General features: G+C 38.2%; 1 protein-coding gene across 3 annotated transcripts in view; it reads left to right on the plus strand.

Annotated features, from left to right (window-relative positions):
* ANKRD44 (ankyrin repeat domain 44) overlaps positions 1 to 26,016 on the plus strand; it is a 1,254,083-nt gene that overhangs the window by 1,080,075 nt on the left and 147,992 nt on the right. For all 3 annotated transcript variants that reach the window (XM_044060611.1, XM_044060613.1, XM_044060612.1), the window contains one exon: positions 8,200 to 8,416. In XM_044060611.1, the coding sequence (XP_043916546.1) occupies positions 8,200 to 8,416 (217 nt within the window). The remainder of the gene's footprint in view (positions 1 to 8,199; positions 8,417 to 26,016) is intronic.

Consider the following 26,016-nt stretch of genomic DNA (forward strand, 5'->3'; position numbering starts at 1 on the left):
TTTACCCTGCTTTGTTGTTAGATACCTATACTGTGACTGGGTTGGAGGCTGGCTGGAATGCAGCTTTAAGCACATCCGATAAGGCTTTGCAGACATCCTTTTCAGACGTTCAGGGGGGGAACCACAATTGATTATTTCTGAGGATCCTAGGGGTGTTCCTCAGATTTTAATCAGGGAAGAAGTCCCTGCTACTATTGCTGAATGCCTTTTTGGGTCAGATTCTTCCAAGTTTTACAAGGCAGACATCCCATTAATGATAAAGCAGAAAAATAAACATGTTTCTTCTGCCCCCAGGAATGCACAGTGTGTGGCAGGCCTTCACTCAGGGGTTGTTTAAAGTTTTGATGTCAGTAAAACCTCCTCTGGGTTTCTTTTCCAGCTCCCCCTTGGTCCTCTACTCTATTTAAAAAACCCAGGGAACAGGATTCCTCTGAGAAGGAGTTGGATTCTTTTGAGGAATCCCATGCGTACACCCATCAAATTTGTTCTCTTTTGTACTGTCGGTCTGTGGAAGAGGAGTCTACCAGTCCTTATCTCCCATTGAAGAAATTTCTTTTGGGGACACAATCTCCAGGATGATTAATTTTTTTTTTTCAAAATGGGATTGTGCTCGAGTCTCTGAAATACATAGAAGGTACTGTGAGTTGCTGCAGATGCAGTCTCCAAAATCTTCTGCTATCCCTACTATTTTGGTTGCTTTGTTGGATGCATTTTCATATGCCTCTAAAGCTTCCGATTCTCAACCCCCCTGCTCCCAAGTAACCTGATATGTTTTATAGGGTGCCTGAGGACTTTAACTTTTTGCATAAGTGTCCTGCTACTGTCCCCTCTGTGGTGTCTGTAGCCTCTGATAAGCCCTCTCAATTTCTCAATTCGCCTAAGTTGCTGCCTTCTGATAAAGACAGCAGAACCATGGAAAGGCTCTATAAGAAGGTTTACACCTCAGCTGACTTCGCTTTTAGGGCTATTAATTATCAGACCCATATGTCCAATTATGTTTTGACTCTCCTTTCTCAGGCTTGTCAGGTTATTTCTTTATCTTCCAGACACAGAGTAAAACTTATTCTCTTTCCCTGTTGGGGACTTCATCACACGTGGTTCATCATTCCATCAAGTTTAGTTATGATGCAGAAGATGCTTCTTCTAGGGCTGCTGTTTTTCAGTCAGTGATTAGGAAGTATTCTTGGCTTCGGCTTCACCCTTTGCCTGATAATAGCAAGGCTAAGCTGATGGGTTTTTACTCCAGGATGTTTCTAGTACCCAGAAAAGAGGGTACTTGGAGGCCTATTCTAGACCTCTGTCATCTAAACACTTTTCTGAAGTTGTCAGCTTTTCAAATGTTGACCCTTCAGAATCTGTTCCCTCTGTTCTTTCTCAGGCTTATGTGGTGTGTCTGGATCTCAAGGATACTTATCTCCATATTCTGATCAGTCCCCTTTTCAGGATGTTTTTCCATTTCTCTTTTGTTTCCTGGCATTTTCTGTTCTCTTCTTTGCCCTTTGGCCTTTGTACTGCCCCAAGGGTATTCAACAAATGCGTTGCTCCTGTGATTGCTTTTTGCAGGCTTCAGGAGATCCAAGTATTTCCTTACTTGTGCGATCTGCAGATTCAGCATCCTCTACAGAGATCCTGTTATAAAATCTTCATTTTGCCATCTCTCTTCTTCAGAGCCTGGGGTTCACAATAAACTTCAAAAAATCTTCTCTGACTCCTTCTCATGACCCTGTTTTTCTGGGTTTCAGATTCAGGCGGTGATTATGCTGGTATCCCTGCCTCATCCCAAGGCCTTAAGTCTCATTTCCTTTTTTCAAACTCTTCTTCCTCTGGCCTCCATTACAGCCAGGGACTTTCTTGTGAGCTCTGGATTTCATGGTATCCACCATCCCTGTGCTACCATTGACCAAACTCCATATGAGAAAGTTTCAGTTGTTCCTGAAGTCAGTTTGGCTTCAACATGCACATTCTCTAGACTTTGTAGTTCCTCTTCTTCCTTGTTTCAAGAATAGACTTCAGTGGTAGACCCAGAAGTTGCCTTTACACCCAGGGTGTGCTTTTCATCTTCCTCTTCCTTCTCAGGAGCTATTCACAGACTCTTCAGACGTGAGATGTGCAGCAACTTTTGGCTCTCTAAAGGTACAGGGGTGGTGGTCACCTCTTCAACAGAAGGAGCACATCAGTGTCAAAGAGATGAGAGCCCATCTGCTAGCTCTTCAGGCTTTTCATCCTCTCTTCTTCCCAGGACTTTTCAAGGTATTCACAGTCAACACCACAGTGATGTGGTATGTAAACAAACAGTGGGGAGCAAGCCTTACCTTCTTTGCCAGTTGGCACTCCTGGTATGGAATCTTGCTGTCCAGTATCAAGCGACTCTTCAGGCAGTTTACATTCCTTCAGGTCAAAATATTGTGGCAAATATTCTGAGCAGGTCCTTAACTCAGTCCCACAAATGGGTGCTTCTCAGGGATGTGTTTCTGGAGTTCTACTTCAAAACATCTAAAACTCATAACATCGAAAAATTAAACAATGAAACTTTGCATCACAACATCGAAAACTACAAAACACATATAAATAACATCTTGTCCATCTATAACACCACCAAATGATAAAACACATTTTACTACATTTCTGCAGGGGGGAAGTCCCCCTGCAACCCCCCTGGAAAATTAAATATACCAGTGCTGAGGTCGCACTGCAGTGGGAAAAAGTTAATTTCCTAACTACACTGTATCGCGATCATCATAACGAATGTACACATAATGTGTAAATCACTTACCTGTATGGCCTAAAAACATGTACACCATGGCAAAGTAAACACTATATAAATACTATAAATTCCTACACTATATAAGTAATAACTATATAAATAAAAACTACAACATCTTATAGTGTTACCACAAGATTAACAGAATAAACTGTAACATTTACATGTCTGATGATACACTAGTCAAGGTTATATATTTCAGTGTTATGAAATTCGATGTTATGGGTTTTAGATGTTTTGAATTTTCGATGTTATGGTCACGATGTTTTAAAATTAGATATTATGAGTTTTTGTTGTTTTGAAGTAGTATCGTTTCTGGACATTGTGTACCATTGGGGTACTCCTCAAGTAGATTTATTTCTCTCCCCTTTGAACAGACAACTTCCTCTGTTTTGTGCCAGAGTCCCATGTCCTCTGGTGTGGAAGGTGGACGCCCTTTCTTTTTCTTGGAAGGGGATGTTTCTTCATGCATTCCCTCCCCTTCCCCTCATTCCAAAAGTCCTGTTCAGAATTCAACAAGATGCTTCCAAAATCTTGTTTCTGACTCCATTTTGACCAAGACAGCACTGGTTCCCACTTCTTTTGCATTTAGCCAATGGCAGTCATCACAAGTTGCCTCACACGGTGGACCTACTCACACAAGACAAGGGACGTTTCATCCATCCCCACCTGTCCCCTCTTCAGCTGACATTTTGGGTGATAGGATTTTGATTCCACATACTCACCTTTTTTCTGATGACGTTTGTAGGGTCCAAATATAAGTAACACCACTGAGGATCCAATCACTGGTTAAAAAAAATAAATTTTATTAAAATCATAAATAAAATGATTGAACACTTTCATCTTAACAGAGGTACTTCATCAGAATAGCATGAGCAGATAAGCCAACATTATTTGTAGTGTTGAAAAGGCATTGCTTTGATGCAAACAAGTGCACAGGATATTTGGTGATAAAATGAACTTTTCTTAAAGGCACAGGCCTCCATAATACATAAAACATAATTTAATGTGCAAATGTATTGGTATGTAAAGCACTTTGGTAAAAATACAGTAATATGCTTATAATCTGTCAGCCCTAATATTAAGTACTGGTGCAGTCAATACATATTCATTTAAACATGGAGGGAAAAGTAGCACAAAGTCTAAGTTGCCAGATAAGATATCTAAAGTAAGCCAGCACTTCCAGTCGCCCCCCCCCCCCCAAATAATGCTGACAATTTCTAAAATCCCATTTTTCAAAACCAGATCAGCCTGCAGAATTGTGTATAATGCGTTTGTTTCTTTCTGGTTTGCTATACCATAGATGTGTTCATAAATTCATATTTTGTGATTTTTCAGTTTTGCCTATATAATATGCTGGACATTGATCACAATTTGTTAAAAAAAAATGTGGATTATTATTTACCAGTAGATTTGCGTGTTAAATGCTCAATCATTTTATTTATTATTTTAGTAAAATTTATTATTTTTTTAATCAGTGATTGGATCCTCAGTGGCATTACTTATATTTGGATTTTAAGTATGGTTAACTTAACACTGCACCTTTCTACTTTTTTCCTGTTTTTTTGGTGTGCTTAGGGTCCTGCAGGAGGCTAGGAAACCCAGTAGTAGGAAATCCTATTTATTCAAATGGAAGAGGCTTTCTGTTTGGTCTCTTTCTTGTAACCTGGATCCACTTTCTGTGGATGTTCCTGTGGTTCTATCTTATCTGTGTGCATTGCTCAATGCTGAGTTGGCTTATTTTTCCTGTTAAGTCCCACTTATCAGCTACCTCTACTTGTCTGCTTTTATCTCCTCCTTTAGCTTCTAGATTTTAAGTCCTTTCAATCCAACCACCATTTAATTAGGACAAATTATGTTCCACCTCTGGCCTTGTGCTTTAAGGAAGTGTTAAAGGCATCCAGTCTTCTGCATATATCTTAGCCTGCCTTTGGCTTTTGGACTTCATATTTCAAAGTCCATAGAAGCCTCCTTACATTACACAGTTGTTCAAACCATCAAGTGCAGTTTTTTTTATTGTTATCATCATTAGTCAATGTGATATTGAACTAACTCTCCTACAAAAACTGTGTCCTAAAGCAACAAAACCAAGACATTCATCTGTTAGCACCAAAGCCTTTCAAAGTGCATTGTTCCTTTACTTATCTCTCAGCAGATTTGTGGCTGTTTACATTGTCACTGATTGTTTTCTCGTGTCTATTGACAAGTTTTCAACCTGTTTCATTCACCATAGCTAATTCTCTGGCTCACTCTGCTCCCCTACCCAGAAATATACCCCCACCCACACTCCCTTACTCTACATTTATACTTCCATAGCACCGCCCAAATATTCCTCTAACCAATACCATCAGTTCCCTCCAGTAGGAAAACAATCAATACAATTACTTCCAATAATAACACCCAATCTAGTTTACCACCCAAGACTCTCTCTCAATTTCTTAATCCTTGCATCCTATAGGTGTCCTATTACATCTCTACAACCAACCCACTACCCTCCTCTAACATTTTTGTGTCCTAATTTACAGCAAAGATTAAACCCAAGTTAAATAAGATGCCCCTAACTCAGATTATTTTGCTGTTCCTCCTCACTCTACTAGCCTTTATCACCAATTATCAAATCCACCTCCTTCAAATACTTGGGACTTCAACCAGTCCTCACAAAGAATATCATCATCGACCCAGCCTGTCTTTCTCCATAGCACCCTATCTATGCAAACAAGCCACATCTGATTTATTTTTCTGTAAATATGTTAAAATTAAGCATCCAAATTTACAATCGTATATCAAACCAAGACCAAAATATAACTCGCCACATGCTTCCCCCTGTAAAATATCAATAAAAAAAATAGTGGAGATATTCACCCCAACCCTGGTCCCACTGTTCATAAAACCATTGCTTCCACCCCCAAAATAAACCAGTCACGTAATACATTTCAGCAAAAATACTGCATCCAAACTCACCTTACTAAATATGAACCTAAGAAGTGCTTATCTTGTCACATACACTCCTGATCTAGTCATAGCTATTGAAACCTGGTTAAAAAAAAATAAAGGATAATGAGGTCATTAAATGGCAACAAACCTACACTTCCATTCAAACTATTACTACAGGTGTCCCTCAGGACTCTGTCCTGGGTCTTCTACTATTTAAGATATTTATTAATGAACTCCACATCTCCACTGACGGTGCTAGTTTAGCTCAGTATGCCGATGACTCGGCATTAATTTGTGTGGCCTCAGCAATAAATAATTTCCAAGACATTGCACAAAAATCTTTCTGCTCTGTAGAAACCTGGCTCAAAGAATCAAACCTCCTCCTCAACCCCAAGAAAACTAAGTAAATGCTTTTCACCTCAAAAAGTTTCCAAAATCAAAAGCAATCTTTTACCTTAACATCAGCAAATAATGCTGTCATTGAAACTGTAACTTACAGTAAATGTCTAGTGGTTATAATAGTCTCAAATCCGGCCACCGTATACAGCATACCATTAAATCTACACACCATAAACTAGGGTCCCTTTATAGGATCAGTAGAGTCCTTACAGATAATTGCAAGAAAAACTCTAGCTGCCACCACCTTACTGCTGACTCGCTTATACACCACTCCTACCTAACAAACATAAACAATACTCAAAGAAAGAAACTTTCCTCCTTCTACAATAAAATAGCTAAATATGCTACCAGTGTCCCTCATAGGACCCACTATTGTCTTAGCTTAAAGGAATTAAATTGGCTTGAAGTGCACAACTGTTTTAACACATTCACAACTGACTACAGCACACAAACTCATTCATCATCCAGAAAAATGCCCTGCACTATAAAACTTGTTACTACAGTAGACTCCCTCTTACTTGGTCTTGATGGGACCGGACCTTAGGCTGGATAAACGAATGGCTGGTTAATTCTAAAAAGCATACAAAATAGCATTTATAGGCCATAAATCAGCTTCAATAACATGACTTGTGTTAGTATGCATTTTTCTAAAGAATATAAAGTCTAAAATACAAATGTCTGTCATTATTTAGCCCAGAGCAGGCAGAAGTGTTCTTCTCTGTTGTCTTTTGCTAGGGCTACGGCAGAAATCTGGCCGGTTAAACAGGAGGCCTGTTAAAAGAGAGGCCAGATAAGAGGGAGTCTACTGTACCCTACTGTCCAGCAAGGGATCTCTGTTCTGATAATAAGTTAAATAATGTTGCAGGAGACTCGCTCTACTCCCAATACATTGCTAAACTCTGGAATAGTATTCCCATGCAAATAAGTGTCTAGACAAACTCAGTAGTTTTAAACCACTGCTTAAACAACATCTTAACCAATCCTGGACCTGTATATGCTCATCACAGGGTTAAAACTTTTTCAGTGTACAATACTATCCAAATACTTTCTTTAAACATAATATTCTCAACCTCTTACTGAAATGACAAAACAATTTTATACATAATTACTGCCTTTACAATCCTCTCTGTTGCACGTCTGCTTTCTCTTTAGTAACTTCTGCCGTTGTAAAATCTTAGAATGTATATGTATAAATGTAACTACTGTTTGTGTATAAATGTAACTACTCTCTTTTTGACTGGAACTTAGTATAATACAGTGTAAGCAAAAGGAGCTTTTCTCCCTGGGCTTTCACTGAAAACGGGCATTGCCCAGTCGTGCTTTCCTCGTAAACAACGACCAATAAATATCTTATCCAACACCGGCTAGCACTGTAAAACCTTCAAATGTACAAACAATGTAAACTTTGCTGATTTGAACAGGCAGGATTGATCCATATATTATGGTGATGTATCCACCCAGAAGCTCTTCAGGAGCACTTCTGCAGTAGATTAAAAGCAGCTTATGTTCCCTGCTGGACCTGGCAACTAGTTTTACTACATACATTTCTTGATACTATGAGTAAATTAAAAGCAGGTATGCTCATTATTGTCTTTATATTAATGAAACAATATTTAACAAGAAATTAGCCAGATTTATCCAAAGTTACATGGACAAGTTTTAAAGAAACAGCAATTAAGCACATCATATCATTTAAATTAGCAAAGACTAATAAAAGTTCTAAAGAACACATATTTGAAGTCTGGAACAAGATATTAAATATTCTGTGATATGTTTTCTCTCCTTTAGGTCTGTCTTAATTTTTGAACAGATGTGCTATCAACGCCTCTTCCAAATATAAATTTCATACAGATTGTAATATATTGTTCTATTAAAGTCACAACAGTTATCATTAATTGAACTTTTGAACTGTAGACATTGTTGTGCATGCGTGTACATTTTTGTTGTACTTGTTCAGTATTTGTTATTGTTTAGTATATTTTTCCACATCAATTTTTCATGCTGTTTTAAATCATTCAGTGTTTCTGCTTAGTATGATGTAAATCAATAAAAACAAAACTTTGAAAAAAGAATTCCTGGGTAACTGTGATTTCTTCTCTGAATAGATCATGATGGGTCATGACGAGTGTGTACAAACACTGCTGGAACAAGAAGCTTCTATTGTGTGTCGAGACTTGAGAGGGAGGACACCTTTGCACTTTGCAGCAGCTCGTGGGCATACCACCTGGCTGAGTGAGCTATTGCAGTTGGCACTTTCCGAAGGAGACCTGAAACTCAGAGATAACCAAGGCTACACGCCATTACACTGGGCTTCTTATAATGGTATTGTCTCTTATATTCAGTTTTTCTGTCTTATTGAAACATATTGAATGCTGTAAAGGACTGATGTGGTATTTGAACTCACAAACATGACAGTAGTTGGATTGCAGTTACTTATATTACCTAGAGTGCTAACTCTTCAGCTGTACCATAGTCGAGGGTTTCCTGGATGGTGCACAGGCACACACTATGTAATCCTTGTGCATTGCATACCACTTGTCATTTGATGGATTAGAAACCCTTCTGGTTGATAGTGTATGCCCTGTGGAGCAGTTGGGACCTTGATGGCAGTGTGAGTGCAGCCGTTGGTTCCCAACATCACAGAGAAATAGATTATCATAGAATGTCGGCATAGTAGGTTCATAGGTAAGTACTAGCCTAGCTTCTCTTGTGGGCCATTTTAAGCCTAGCCAATTTCCTTCAAAGGGGAGAGTCAAACCCTGTACCTTGTGTATGTGAAATTAACACATTAACCATTTTGCCAAAGTTTTGAGAAAGGAATGGAAACTTTTATCAGTGTTTTTTTCGTGTCACTACCTTATAGAACATATGTATATGTACATACTCCCTCAGCTTGTAATGGCCACCTTGTGGCTGTAAGTACAGAGAGATTTGCTTCTTAATTTCAATATCTTTACTTATTGTGTCTTGAGATCGGGTTCCTTAGTGAGTTTGAAATTCAGTACAAACGCATGTGACTCACAATTGTAATTCTTGTTGCATCTCAAGTGCGTTACCTTTCATCACCTTTAGATGGCAGCAGTTCTGCATTATACAGAGGGTTAGCCTTGGTGTTATTTTTTTTTAAAGCCCTCTTTAAGTTTTTGAACCTGCTGTTCTTGATGAGCGCTATGTAAGTTAGATTCATTTCAAAGTGTAAGTTGCTTCTGAGGAAGACAACTCTGGATAGACAGTCATGTATAGGCTGTTATCTTCCATTTTGTAAAACGCTTTCCAAATGTGTGTAAAGTAATTGTTTACGAGTCTAGGTTTTACAGGAAGTTTACTTGCAGAACTGCAGTTGCTAATCATATCTTAATAGGTGCTGTTAAACATATGATTTCTAACAGTAAGTGCATTTGCTTTTTGAACTATAGCATGTAATGCCTCAAATTAGACATGAAACATTTTGTTGTTCCTTCTTCACAGAGCTATTTTGCAGATACCAAAAATAGTAGCTGACTCCAAAGATTAGTAAACATAGCTGTTTGTACTATTATTTGATGGTCCTTTTTAGTTTGTTATATGTTGTTAAACATTTTGATATGCAAGAGTGTCACATGATCTTCTTTTGGCATGATTTTGTTTTGGGATATCAGGTGATGAAGTCTGCAGACAAAAAAGTGTGATATTGTTAAATTCCTAATACTGTAATTATCTAACATTTATTATGGTTTGGTTATGACTTGTTAATCATGCAGTTTTTGGAAAACTCTTTAAGACATGATAATACTGTGCAGTTTACTTTATAATGCTTCAGTTTTTCTGTTTGCTTTGAAAACAGATGTGGTCTATCTCTACATTTGCCTTATCTGTGTGTGTGTTCATATTAGAATGCATTATGTCTATAGTTGTATATTTATATGTAAGCACAGCAACACAAGTGATAGTAAAACGCTGATTTAAGCACAAACCCCATTGCAAACTCAGCTCACAGACTAGACATACATTTATGTAGGCAGACACTGCATCTATTAAAAATATACAAAGTCACATATATGTAGTACAGTTAAAGCACACAGCATTACATTGCAGCAGCTCTGGTGGTGTAGAGGGATAAAGCTCTGACTATGGCCCAGCCAACCCCAATTTGAATTAACAAAGAGGCAGGGAGTGATGGGAGTGCCTGTTGTGGGTAGGTGGGCATTTATTGATGACTCTTCTTGAGGGGATGTGTGGTCCCAAGAGGGGAGTTGCCCTCTCATGCAATCAACAAATGTGAGGGCACAGAGAAAGTGAAGTGGCTAGGGCTTTAAATCAACCCCCCTCAGCCAGAAGCACAGACAACCAAGCCCCCAGGATACACTTAAGATCCATGACTAGCACCAACAATACAGGAGTAAGTCCTGAGGGAAGTGGGGTTGGAGGATGGCTGTTAGACCTGGTGTGGAAGTGGGCAGTGGGGGCTGGACTGGTACGATGAGGTCCAGGAGGACCTAAAAAAATTATATTGTACACCCCACACGTGCAGCAAAACACTTTTAACACATTACGTTGTTTACAGGGGACAAGTCCCATTGGATCTCTGTAGTCTCTTATACTAACTTCACCATCACACAAACGTGGCATATACAGCATGCACCCTCATAGGACAGTTCCACTACTGCATCAGAATACAAACCATTTAACACTATTCTTGTACATAAACATACATACATGTCATACACCTACAGCATACTATATAACCAACTTGACATACCTAACATCAAGTATGAGCAGTCATTTCACACTCAGTAACTTTCAAATATAATCACACTTGCTTATAATCACTTTATCCACACCTATCAGTACTTAATAAACTGACTAGTCAACCACATAAATATCAACCACACAAACACACACACGCCCACACAGATAGCTGCCTTTCCCCCTTATTCTTCCCTTTAGCCCCTATATTGTAAATATGTAACTTCTAGTTGATGTTAAGTCATTGCAGCTGTATCCACCAGTTGGTCTTAATCAATTCTGTATTTCATTAAATGTTTGTTAGCAAATGTACCACAGCCCAGAGAAATATACATAATCTGTTGGTGCACCTGTATTCAACTTATTGCAATGCCTGTATTTTGTATGATATTAGCATTATTTGGGCTGAGACTGAAATTGGTCCGTTGTGTTCAGGACTGTACTCCAGTCAGTAAGTTCAAATAAAACAATAAATAAAGAAAAAATGTTTATGTATAACACTTCTGAGTGTATGTGTTTATGTAATATTACTAGCATATTAGTATATAGTTCAAATTTGTATGTGGCACAGGATGTACATATTTTATGTATGTGCAGCTTGTGCACATTGTCATGTTTCTTCACATCCTGTACACACCATAAACTCCCCAGCTATTTAGGAACCTTACCCTAAAACCCTATGTCACTCACAGCTAAGTAAGAAAAAAGGAAGCAAAAATTATACACACTATATGAGCTAAGTTCCAAACCAGCATACCTCTTACTGTCTTAGAACAAGAAATCTGGACAAAGCAAAAATAATTTGGGTGTGGGGCGAAGGCCTCAAATAGTGACAGATTTTAGAATTTGCTCTTAAAACTTTTAAAACTGAGAAAGCTGCTAGAATAACTAGTTTTATGTTATGTTAGCATGCATTTTCTGAAGGCTGTCATGCTTGAAACTCTCAAATGTGTCAATATGTAGTAACTTCAGTCCTCAGTGATTTAACTGAAATCCTCACATTTTGAGGAACAGGCCAAAAATATGAGGCAGAAGTCTGAACGTTTGAGAGGTAAGCAGAAGAGTAAGCACTTTTGCTCTGTATATATCTGTTTTTTAAGGCAACCAGTTTAGTCAGTAGCTAAAATGTTGTTGTTTGAGCTAAAATGCATAGTTAAAATACATTTAAACCTGTAAAAAGGCTGTATTTCATCATATGACTGCACAGACTAATGTTTTAGTAATTTCTTTAGTGCTGTTTTAAAATTCAGAGAATCATTTAATGCTGATGCATTTTTGGTGTTCATTCTTTTCTGCCAGAAGTCATTTTTTATTTTCAAGTAAGTATTTAGTATCCCCATCTCTTTAAAGTCTATCTTAACAACATCAAATGCACAAAAAAAATCTTTTAAAAATGTGATTTAGAATTCTCCAAGTGTAAAACAAACAGACTCATAAATGTATGTGCTCAACTTTCCAAGAGTACCGAAGAAATAAAAAGCATTACACATTATATAGTTTGCAGTGTAAACTGCACTGTTTGGGTTGCACTTAAAGTATCTGGGGACCCTGTAACTCTGATCTGTATTTACACAAAAGAAAGAAGGGGCATTAGGAATATTCTTGCACTGTTTGCATTTATTTAGATTGAAAGTCCCTTTATTGCTAAATGTGGTCTTTTGTTATTGTAATGTTATGCTCAAATAAATTGTTGAAATTATTTTTTTTATTAAGAAGTATCAGGTTATCTCTCACAGTGTTAATAAGTTTAACATCAGCTTATATAATTTTCCATTTTCCTGAATAAATCTCTTAATATATAAGCATCTGTAATATGAATTAAATCCATACCATATTCATGTTCACATTACACACGGTTACATCATCATTTATTATGTCATTGGTAATAAATGGCTTGTATAAATCTGCTGTGTTATTTATTACTTCATGATGAGTGGATTCTGTGATATGTAGGGGATATCTGCAAGCGTTTTTTTTTTTTTTTTTAGTAAAGAAAGCTGACTCCTGTAAACAAAACTTTGGTAATGGTAAGCCTGCCCACTCTAATAAACTGTTTATCAAAGTCTTTTTTAGAGTAGCTATTCAGACTGTAGATGCATGTTGTGATATTTAAGGTATGCTTTACTAGTCAGATTTTATGCAGTCTTAGTGACATGCTTTTATTTGTATACATTTTTCAGTCATGATATCTAAGAAAATTGCACGTTTTGCAAACATTAAAACTAAACTTTGAAAATGTTGAGGATATTGACCTAGTGGTACTTAAAACTGTAAATAAATAAATAAAATACACATTCTAGAAGAATGTTTAGATTAATTTATTATTCACATCAAATAGCAAATAAGTCATCAGTAAACCTCAAAAAGCACTTAACGTACTTAAACAGTATACTGTTGCAAATAAAATTTTCCCACTGCGCAACAAAATATTCATATACCTTGTGGCCATCATTGACCCTCATTGTCATATCTTGGAGCTATTACAAAAGCTTTTTCCCCCGGAACGGAATCATTATGTCATAAAATCAAGTTGATAGATTCAGCACTAAAATTAAGCTTTGTTTCTAACAAAAGACCTTTTGATAATATTCTTTGAGCTGTGGAAGACCATGTTGGTATGGTATTTATGTATGTATGTATAAAGGCTAACTTTATCACTTGCTATAATAAAATCATTAAAAGTCACCTGCATAGTCCTAAATTTTGAAATTAAAATGTTCAGTATCTTTAATGTGTGATTTAATTCTTCTGTTCACTACTTCTAGTCTAAGTTCTATATAAAGATCAAAGTGTTCAGTCTGAGTAATAAAATGTTAAAAGTAACCTCGCAACTAGACTAGAAAACTAATCATGAGACAGACCATTTATAAGAACTTTACAGAACCTTCCTAAAGCTATGTTTGGTAGGTAAGTTAAATGAACCTCACTCTTTGAAATCCACTGTAATTGCTCAGAATAGTAATTCAGATATTTCAAGTGTCACTTTCCTGACTGCCTTGTATTCCATATATGTATAATTATATGCATACATAATACTAATTGTGTCTAATTCTAACCGTATAGTTTTATTGTATATCTGTGAAAGTTTTAAGTGTCTGTAGTCGACTCTCACAGAAGTTTTGAAAGTCTTGCCTTCTTTCATAACAGTGTTCAGATGCTCAGCATGTCATTAGACAACTACATGGGATATTATGGGTAATTACAGACTCATAAGCCTGACCAGTCTGATCTTTAAGGCTATTGAAAGCATTGTTATGGAATGTCACATGTGGACTGTCAGCAGGTCATATTTGCTTAACCTGGTTCACTTCTTTGAAAATGTTACAGAAGCAATGGATGACTGAAAAATAGTGCAAACTGCATATCTAGACCTCACACATATGTTAAACATCTTACCGCACTCTTTTTTTGTAGATAAAAATCTCCCAGCTAAATGTCCATCCCTATGTAACTCATTGGATAGCAAATTGGCTCACAAATAAAACTTGTGTAATTAGGGTAGTAGCAATACCTCATCTGAAAGGTCTGTTATTAGCGGTGTACCCCAGGGTTCAGTCTTTGGTTCACATCTCTTTAGCTTTGACCTCTGTATTGTAAATGCTAGTGTTATGAGTTTGTGGCTGAACAAGTCTGCAGATAACTACAAATTTCGTGCTATCAGAAAATTCCCAGAGAACACCACAATCCTCCAAGAGGGTTTGTCCTAAACAAATAGCTTGTGTCAAAACTGTGGATGAAAACTACCTGCCAAGAAGTATATAATCATAACATTTGGCAGGCATGGCTTCCTTTGTAACTATCACATTGCCAGCACAGCCCTGAAAATTGATTCTGTAGTTAGAGATCTGAGAACCTCTGTCAGGAGTGAACCGTTCTTTGATTATTAGATATCAACTGTTGTAAGGAAGTTTTTGTTTTCATTGCACAGCTTTTATCTAAAGGTATTGCATCCATGACCAGGGATATAATTGTTTCATTCTGCTTGACACTTATTGGACTGCTCATTAAGTATAATGCACCTTTCGGTATGTACCTACTCAAAACCTTGTCACAACTGGAACAACCAAAACACTTTCTCAAAAAAAAAAATTCAGGTGCCTAAATTGTGAAGACTGTGCAGACCATCTCAAAGCATTGTCTCTTTTCACTATCAGTGGTGCTGCGGTAGCGTTGTCGCCTCACAGTAAGACGCTGTCCGGTTCGATTCTCAGCTAGAGCGTCTTCTGCATGGAGACATGTGTGAATGGGCGTACCTTCGTTGAAGGTTGTGCGTCAGGGCTGGTAACTCGGCACGTAAAAATCAACTACCAGTCATTAGCGGACCGGAGTTCCGCTGTGGCGACCCCTAACTGGGAAAAGCCAAAAGACACAAACAAACAGGATACTGAAATATAAACTGTGCCTTGCGTATTGAGCTTCAGCAGACCCTATTCTTTTAGACCTATTACACATTTGCAAGTCCAGTGGTATAATTAAAACCCACTCAAGGGATCTAAGACTCTCTAGCAAAGTAAATAAAACGTGTTTGAGGAATAAGTTTTTATCACAGAGAATATATAATTTGAATGAACTTATAGGTAACCACAAATTCACCCCTGGTTTACCCTGTCCTTCACTGATAGGGGAATCATGTAAATGTCCCAACATATTCATGTTCGGACCATCTATGGGTTATTTGTATGCAAAATATAAGGGCTAAAGACCATCATGGAAGTGTAAGGCTAAGCTTCTTAAAGCCATCATAGTTCAGTGGCCTAGTAAATACCTATCCTGTTAGATAATCTGTTAGCTCAACTATACGTGTGCAGACTGCTTGGCTACTGCAGTAGTCTCTCTTTAAAAACAGCCTAGCTTAACTTTGATCTTATTAATTTCCATAGTAGTTAATATGGCCTTACTGTACAGAGGTCTGCCCTTACCCACTTCTCACCCCCTTGGTAAAGACTTCTCACTAGGGTGCTGACATACCTTGCTAGTCATTTTCCGTCTGTCCAAGTGGAAGTACATAATCCCACTGCTTCACACACAGTATGTTTGCTTTGATCTGTTTACTCTGCTCCCCTTAAGTGGTTTGGTTAGTTTTTCTTTTTTTTTTTTTTTTGCTATTTGCTGCCAATGCTTATTATGCAAGAGAATAAATTTCATTATTCAAGGTTTGATCTATGATGTTATTCTGCAGTTCTGCGATTACTAAGAAGCGGGTATTGCACTGCAAATTTGTGAATGATACTTGACTACAGAGAGTATAGCTTGGCCTTTTCGGTTAAGACTTGAGGCCTCACAGACTCAGAAATTGCAATAAGTGTCTTCAACAGCCTCAAAAAGCACACTACTGCAGCAGCCCCCATCATGATAGTATCTTCCATACTTTACAGTGCCTCAGCCTATAAGCCCATAAGGCAGGTAAATTCACAATCCAATATCTTGGTTATGGGAGACTCCATTATATGAGGCACATGGATATCCCACTCACCAGGCTGAGCAAGAAGGTGGTTACGCTCAGTTGCCAGTAAGAGGCCCGGATCTCCCAAATCGTGCATGCACTCAAGTCATTTAACCACAAGTACTAATATGACTCAAGTCGTAGTCCATGTCATCATAAGTGACCCGAGATGTACCTCCCTGTACTATATGAAGAGCGACATGATGGAGCTCCCAGACTGTGTGTCCCAGGCTGACTATGAGCCTAGCATCAAGCAGCATTCTACTTTCTCCAAAGATGATACCACAATATTAACAGAATAAAAATGACATTAATGATTAGCTTATTTTTTGGTGTTTTTCGAAGGGGGTGCAATATTTGTGGGTCTGGAAGGATATGGTTTGCAAACCACACTGTTCCATCAGTGAAGGTCTGCATCTGTCCCCTCTAGACTTTTGAAAATTGGCTAAAATCTTCTCCCCCGCATTGTGCCTTTTTTAGGTATTGCCAGCCAGGTCAACCATCCAGCATTACTTAGCCAACCCAAGATAATCTAAAGGTGGTACTTTTCAATGCCAAGAGTCTAAATAAAAACTTCATTCCCTGCAAGCTGTCCTCATCCTAGGGAACATAAATGGTCTGTTTGGTTACCGAGACATTTTGTAAACTTGCCGAGAGCATCCCAGCAGTGTGGGGCTATAATACCTTCCAAACAGACCAGCAGTTGCGCAGAAAGTTGCAAAAGGTGGATGTGTCTCAGTTTATATAAAAAGCACACACATCTCAAGGTTACTCACAGTATGACACAGTTGCGTCTCCTTTACCATATCTTTGTGAACTCTAGGATTGGCTGTTTGTGACCCAGGAAACCCACACCACTTACATAAATGAACTGGAGTCGCTCCCCATTCAGCCCAACACTGTAATACTTATGGGTGACTTCAACTACCTCACTATAAACTGGGAATCATTCATGTCTCAAAATTTCCAGGCCCAAAAATTCCTGGATTTTGCCAACAGAAAAACTGTGGATCAGCTAGTACAAATGCTCACTAGTGGTGCAAACACTTTTGACATAGTCCTCAACAACCTGAGGTAATATTGCAACAACCCCCCCCCCCCCCAATCGAGTTTAACATCATCAGTGGTCAGATCAGACCATAAAACTAAATAAATAAAAATAAAGCCTTGATCAGCAGCTAATCCTGGAATTTTTAGGAATTACTCCAAGGCAAGCTTCCTACTTTTATGTGACAAAATGGCAAAATTTAAAGTTCTTCTATACACAGGGAACATGGCTGCCTGTGCAGAGACCTTCATCAACAAAAAACCTTTACACTATTGAATGCAGTTGCATAGAGGCAGAGGCACCTACTAAAATAAACAAAGGACAAATGTGAAAACAAATCACCCTGGTAGAATCCCAACATTAACAGATTTAGAACATGATTTTCTTCCTTCTGTTATACAAACAGGAATTGCAAAGCCCAGCAAGGTAAGCACTTTCTCATCAAACCAAATAATCAACTCAAGGGAATAATTAAGTCTGTGAAAGCTACGTTTGAGGTAAAAGTAGTATCCCAGGCTAAGGACAGTTACAAAGCATTCTTTAGCTATGTCTGGATCCTAAAAACAATACATAGCTGTAGGTCAAATCAGTTGGAAACAGAGCCATTTATACTAAGCCAGAGGATATAGCAAAACTACTGGCTGATAAATTCAAATCCAGTTTTACCTCACTGTCATCCCCAGGCTCCACTTAAGAAATACACCCAACCATTATTTCTCCAACTATCAGTAGTGAACAGGTCATCAGAGCCCTCTGCAAGGCCAAAACAACTGCCTCAGTGGGACCTGATAATCTCCCAGAATGCCTCCTTACTAGGATGAAGCATGACCTACCGAGAACATTGGAATCATTATTTAAAAGTAGCCGTCAAACAGGCTTCATGCCAAATGAATGGAAGAATGCAGCTCTTATCCCTCTTCACAAGGGCAGGCCATCCATGGACCCAGGAAACTATCGACTAGTAATCCTGACTAATCTCATATGTAAAGCTATTGAAAGAATAATCATGAATTTGTTAAATGACAGAAAACATTCAGACGCTGGACCTTACTTAGTTTGGTTTCGTCAAGGGCAGGTATTGCCTACTCAGTCTGGTAGACTTCTTTAAAAAGGCCACCAAGGCAGTGGATGAGAGAATGATGTTTACTGCCTACCTTGATTTGACCAAGACACTTGACACAATACCCCACTTGGGCGTTGTAGACAATCTCACAGAATTAAGTATAAATCTTTGCATCACCTGCTTGATAGCCAGCTGACTCACAGATAGGCTCACTATCTCCACAAAAAACGGTGGGTCACTAGTAGAATCTGTCATGTATGTTTTATCACTCATGCCCAAGTTATATATACCACCACAAAAAACCTGGCTAATATTTTTGGAAGCTTGGCTAGGCCTAAAATGCCCACTAAGGCTGTTAGCCTAGTAGTTCCATATGATTCTGTGATGTTAAGTAACCTGGATTTTAATGCCTGTACTGCATGTTTCATGATATCATCTACTGTGGTTTTCTTGTTTTCACTTACTAAATGTTCTGTAGCAGCAGTCTTCAACCTTTTTTGCACTAAGGACCGGTTTCATGTAAGACAATTTTCCATGGACCGGCCATTGCACATGCATGAAAATAAAGCATAATGAAGTACATAATAAATACAACACGCTATAATGCAGAATCAGTGGGAGCCCTGAGCTTGTTTCCCTGCAATGAGACAGCCCCCATCTGGGGGTGATAGGAGACAATGACACCTGAAGTGTGTTCCTTATGTCCAGTCCACTCTGTAATTTCGTTTTGGTTGCCATCATTGTAGAAAACCACGCTTCACAAAGATAGAATGGTAGAAATGGAAGTAGGGTTGTCAGTGCTTATTCTAGCAACTTTCTAAGTTTATAAAAACAATATTTAAATCTATCCCTATCATTTATGGCTCTTTTTAGATTTATTATGCAAGAGGTTGAGAGGGTATGATTGAGAGGTACACAAACCTAATGGAAATCTTATTCTAAATCTAACAACTTTCTAAGTTTGTAAGAGCAATATTTGAAATCTGCCCCTATTATATGTAGTTCTGTCATACCTCTCAACTGTCCAGATTTTCACAGAATGTCCAGATTTTTGCCTCATATTTTTTGGCCCATTCCTCATAAAATCTGTGGTTTTCTGGATTTTTTTGACGATTAAGTGAAGATTGAAGTCATTATATAATGATAGACATTTGAGTTTGAGACTTTATATCCTTCAAAAAATGCATGGTAACGCAAGACTTTGCATTTTATCAACCGTCTAAGTTTATAAGAACAAAATTTTAATTTGTCCCCCTATTATTTTTGTCTTTGTCCAGATTTTTTTTGTGTCTGGAGGTTGATAGCGCTCTGTCCAGAGTTATTGTGGGAGAGGTTGAGAGGTACACAAACCTCTTAATTGATGCTACTGCTGTTGCCAGGGATCTCTCACACTCTTCTCTCTCTGTCCATCTTTCATCCATGCATACACACACACACACACACACACACACACACACACACACACACACACACACACACACACACACACACACAGAGTCTCTTCTGCTTTCATGCAGGCATTTACTCACAGAAACATACACACACACTTTTTTCTGTTTTGTTTATTTTTATTTACACTCGCTAAACAGCAAAAGCACTGCTTAGATAGTGTAAAATAATGTCTGAATCAATCTCACTGTTCAGTGTCTAAAATAGGCTCTTTCACACACACACGTACATTCTGCTTTCATGCACGCGCTCACTCACACAAAATCACTCTCACTCTCGATCTCTCTCACAAACGGTCTCCTCTGCTTTCATACAGGCATTGACTGACGCACACAGACATAAACATAAACACACGCATACGTACACACATTCACTTTTTTGTTTTCACTTCTGCCTAAAAGTTTCTATGCGGCCTGGTACCAAATGAACCATGGCCCAGTGGTTAGGGACCACTGTTCTGCACTATGGTTGTGATTCTGATTACACTATAGCTAGTGACTGCTTTACATTTGTGTTTTGTGACATTGTATCCCTTCCTGTTAGGTCAGAGCTCTTTTTCATTGTGGTTGTACATTTTTTCTTATTTGCTCTATGTATTTTACATGTTTTCAAGTGTTTGCCACAGTCTACCTGGGTCCAAGACTTCAGTTATTTAACAGTCATTCCATTTATTTAAAAAAAAAAAAAAAAAAAAAAAAAAACAATATCCTTACATATTACTGCACCCAAATCACAGAGTTTCAACACTGTGTCCCACAAATTTTATAGGATGGAACCACAAGTCTTCTACTGATTCATATTTACCCCCTTTGTATTTTACTCTGCATTCAACCCACCCAACTCAGGAAATGCTTCCTCTTTAAAACACTCCCCTAAGGTACAAATCCCATTCAAACTGTCTTTTACTTTGGCTACAGTAGGAAACATCAACAAAATCGCTACTACAAAAGTGCAAGCCACTGCCTCAGACATACCCAGCTAAGCCCAAATGCCTAAACACAAAACATATACCCCCCACCCACCTGGAAGTGGATCACTACAAAATATACATCACATTCACCATCAAACTGACTTCAGTCATTCAGATACTGTTTATACAGACCTATGTAGAATCTGGGGCACTAATGTCACCTAAACAGTCAGCATTTCAGTGTTTAATGCCAGCTGCATGTTGGACAAATTTAAACATTTACAAGGATTCTTAAAACAAATAACTGTTGTATTCTAGCAACTAATAGACTCTTTGGCTAAGCTAGACATTTCCAACCTAAGCTTCCATTCTCCAAACCGTACCTTCCTTGTACGGTGACATACCATGTAGATAAAATTTCCTACATTAACTTTACAAAGTTTAAAGCACTACTGTTATATACTACTGATATATTTGACTCCCCTTGACACTCAAACACAAAATCATTCTCAGTGACTTAAATATTAACCTTTTAAATTCCAAAAGCTCAGAAATTTACAATATCTTAACAACTACTAAAAGGCTATAATAGAGCACACTTGACCTCAGGAAGCTACTCATTACTTGATCTAATCTTAACTGTTGATCACCTTCCATCTTAAAAGCTATACTGTGAGCTTACAGATCTACAATAGCATAACTTACTACCAGGTCCTGACACAGCTGCTATAGCCTCCTCCCTGACCAACTTACTTTTCAGGCTCCAAGACATACATTTTCCCAGGTTCACTATAGACTTTAAACACATTGAATAATAAATAAAAGGTTACCTAAGGAGCTCATAGCATAGCATGCCTCACTTAGTGGTGTGGTCTGGAAAGCATGGACTTGTCCTAAATGAAAACAAAAAGCACTTCATCCTTCAAAACCTAACTAAGAAAGTTATACAAAGGCACAAGGCAAACTGCTTAGCCTCAGCCCAAAGCTATGTACTGTTCAATGAGGAAAAGCATTCCTAAGACTAATGGCTTTGCAGGCTATAACGCACAAAAACATTCCCTCCATGAAGATTCATTTAGAACACCTACAGGTTACAGTCACCTAAAGATTTCATAAATGAATCCTCCGCTCTGCCTGACCTGAAATGCTCCAATCATGTCAGCCCACTTTTGTCTGTAGACCTTACCATCACCTCTCCTTTTTTTCTACTTTAGAGCCATCTCTGTTAAAGACCTTGGATCATAGGGGTTACTAGGCTAATGGCCTTAGGGCCCTGTCAAGCCTAGCCAAGTCTTTCCCTTATTTCCATGGTCTGCGTCTGTCACCCCCTGACCAAGAGGGACACAGATCGAACCCCCTGTGGTGAATTTACGGTTACCCATCCAATCGTCCAGATTGCATTTGAAGAGGGCCAATGAACTGCTCTGCTTGACATGAAGTGCGAGTCTGTTCCAAAGGTGTAGTAACCTCTAGGAGTCAAATGTGTCCCTTCAGCAGCTTCCATTAATGTCACATACCAGGTTAAGGCCTTTAGAGTGAGTAACCCGTGTATTGTTTGACTTATGGATATGCAACATTTCCAGCAAAGCAGGGTCAAAGATTGCCTTGATGGCAAGGCAGAGATAGCCTCTGAGCAGCCTGTATGAAACAGAGTAAAGTGACAGTGATTTCAGATGATCCTCTTAGGACAAATGCTGAAGACCTTGAATTTTCCTTGTGAGAAACCTTTGTGGTCTTTCCAGTTATTGCAGGTGCTTGGAAAGGTACATACCAAAAGGGACATTGTACTCAATTTTTGGTCTAATGATGGAAGAGTACAGGAAGGGTATAACTTCTTTTTTTTCAGGAGGCAATGTCCTTTCTTATGAGATGAGCAGTATAGAATTCACTTCTTATCACTGTGGAGATATGATGATCAAAGTTAAGGTTGCTGTCAACCTGTGTGCCCAGGTCCCTCACCACTGAGTGCATACTTAGGGTGTTGTTATTGATGTGGTAGTTAGGAACATCACTCTTACCAAAAGGGATGATGATACATTTTTTGCAATTAGTTTAAGGCCGTGAATTTGGCACCAGTCATTTGTTTAAGACCCTCTTGTAGGTTGTTGACATCGTTTGGAGATTCAATGACCTCTCCCAGTTTGCAGTCATCTGCAAACTTTGTCAGCTACAGACCTTTAGTTTTAGCTTGCAGTTAAGGAGAAATAGATTCCAAATAGTGGAGGTCCCAGGACTGATCCCTGTAGAGCACCACTGGTTACAGTTGTGCTGTTAGAGGTGGACTCCCCAATTTTTACTTTATGGGTTTTATCAGTGAGCTAGTTAGTAACCCTTCTAATGATATACAGGTTGATACCTAGGTGGGTCAGTTTCCACTCACTGCATTAACTTGCATTTCAGCCAGGGCTGAATCTCTGCCCTGTACCCATTTTTGCAAGTTTTCCCTGGTGCTATACATGGACACACCCATCAAGGTATTGGGAAGGAGCATATAAAGGGCTGAATATGGAAGGTGTCCCCTCAATACTGCAAGGGGCATTTCCTCCATGCAGCTGTGCCCTTCCCCCCCCCCCCATGACAAGAGTGATCTGTCCAAGTCTTCACCAGGGAGATTACACTACTGTGTGTGCCTCCAAGTGCAAACAGATACTGCCCTTTCCCTGAGGGATGCATGCAGGTCATGCCCCTTTAGTCCTCCCTCTTTCTTTGCCTTGCTCCTCCAGTTCTGGGGCCACCATTTGAACCCCAGTTTAACAGAGCTTCCAGTTGCTCTTCTTTTGTAGCTGCTAAGTGCTTTTAATGCTGAAGAGTTAGACTAGTACTTAGCACCACTGAGGACCACCTCAGAAATGTGCTTAACATGCTTGTCTTTTCTCTAGTTTTGAACTAGAATTTTGGCACTATATATATATATATATATATATATATATATATATATATATATATATATATATATATATATATATATATATATATATAGGGGGTTATAACTGGGTCTGCCAAGAAATAATTCTTTGTAGTATATGGAGCTTTATGTACTCTATGTACTACTAGGTATAGAATAACAAAAAAAGCAGAGTGTTTTACCGGCTTTGAAAGTCAGTAAAGGATTTAGTGAGTTCTTTAGCCCAAACATCATGTAAATATAATTTTTACTTCAGTAAGTTATTTGCAGACTGACAGAACAAAAAGTATAACAAAATATATTCAGGAGCAGTTAAGGCTGAAGGAACGTCCCTTGCGTGAGACCCAGCCATAACTATTGTTACACACCTGTGAAACTGCTGTTACGGTTGTGTCTCACGCTGCAGAAGTGCTTTACAGGTTTATCGTTTTTCTGATTTTGAAGTGCAATCATGTTGCTCCATGTACTACATAGATGTTATAGAAAAAAGTCATTTTGTATGCAAATCCAATTATATAAAATGCAGAAACTGTAAATAATCCTGAAGGTTGTTAAATGTGTAAAATATTTGTTATGCTTGTATTGTATACTGGTCTCTTTAGATTGTCCTTTCTTGTTTAAAGTAAGATAAACATTTGTATTAAAGTGATGTTACTAAGCCAAAGCAGCATGGATTGCTGAAAGACAGTGTTACTATTTTAGAGTTGTTTTCAGGTCAAGAATCGAGATAATGGGTGTTATGCCGTAATGTATATGGTTTAGTCATTAATTGATAGGCATGAAAGAAAATCACTAGAAGTGTCAAAAGTTCGTTTGAAGTCTTTCATCATAATGCTTTCTGCAAAGACATCTATAGCTAAGCACAACTTTTCTCATCTCATTGTGTTTTCTACCTTGTACAATGATACTTGTATTTCCACATTTAAGTATGACTTTGCTGTTTTTGTATGAGTAACATTTCTGTACAATTCAGCTTTCTCAGTGCACACCATGTTAAATCTTGTGTTAATGTTTTTAGGAATTTGTCCCACTGTCTGTACATATTCTTGCCACTTATGTCAGATTTCAGACTCATGAAATGTTCACACTGGGTTAAGGGGTTGTGGATGGATGGATGAAATGCCCTTACATCAGAGTCATAGCAGCCCTATCATCTTTATCTGACACTACAGCCATCAAGCAAATCTTTTGCTGGATGAAACATTGTTGTAGAGAAAGAAGGAGCACTTTTCCCTGAATATCAGCAAGATTCAGTTGTCATTTAATGGTGTCAGTCACAGCTGAGACTAGAATAAAGGTAAAGATTAATACTGCTGACTGACAAGAGGGAGTGGGGGTGAAGTTATTGCATCTAACAAGTTCATAGTCTTTACAAAAAATTGTAAATGAGCACTAGTTTCAACTAAAAAAAAATCATTCACTAAGTGCATTTTGTTAAAAAGATGGCAGAAAACATGAACAGAAACAGTCACTGCAAATCATTCTACACTGACTGCTTCAAGAGATTCTGAAAGTATGTAGTAATCCTGAGTATTATAGGGTTGCCACCATTCATTGTGGTGAAAACTGGACTTAGGCCAGTATAACCCTGCCCATATCCCACCCAGTTTCCACCCATTTTGTGACATCACTGTCACATCATCTGAGGGGAATGTCCTCTTCTTATGTTCATTGTGCCTTTTTTTTCTGCAGATTTACTATGCTTTTTTTTCCGAAAAGTATAGTAAATTCACAGATTTAAGAAACTTCGATAGTCTGTTTCTTTTTCTAAAACAGAATATTGGAGTTTGTACAGTGTTTTTCGGACTACTGGGCAATCAGTTTGATTTCCAGATAGTCCAGGAAAAAAATGGATAGGTGGCAGTGCTAGAGTATTACCATTTTGTCTGAATTAAAAGAATAGCTTGAAGGTGTAGGAAGTGTAAAAGGTTTTCTGTTCTGGGGAAACATAGTGCATTGTGGGAAGAGAGAAGCCTAGCTGAGAAATAGAACCATGTTAACAAGGTTGCCTCATATGGTGATTTAATAGACAACCCATCTGGCTAAGGACAAAAAAGTTAATGTTTACTATGCTATTTAAAGCTGCTACAGACATAATAAGCAGTCTTTTGTCAGTAGTTTCTAGTTTTGACCACAACATTTGATGTGAACAGAATGTATTTGAATAAAAAATAACTTACAGTAATAATTTATTAAAATAATTCATAAAAAACTCCAGAAATTAGTCGAACTGACTGCATGTTTGTAAATGTAGCCATCTGTGTGAAGCTGGAAATGATCTAAAAAGATTGTCACTCAAAAGATCTTTCTCAAAAACATGTTAGGCAGCTTAGGAATCTACAGCCAAATGCACTAATTGCATGTTTGTGCCACAGTGGA

This window comes from Protopterus annectens, chromosome 2.part0 (genome assembly GCF_019279795.1).
Source record: "Protopterus annectens isolate FY-2018-M chromosome 2.part0, PAN1.0, whole genome shotgun sequence".
Taxonomy (NCBI): domain Eukaryota; kingdom Metazoa; phylum Chordata; order Ceratodontiformes; family Protopteridae; genus Protopterus; species Protopterus annectens.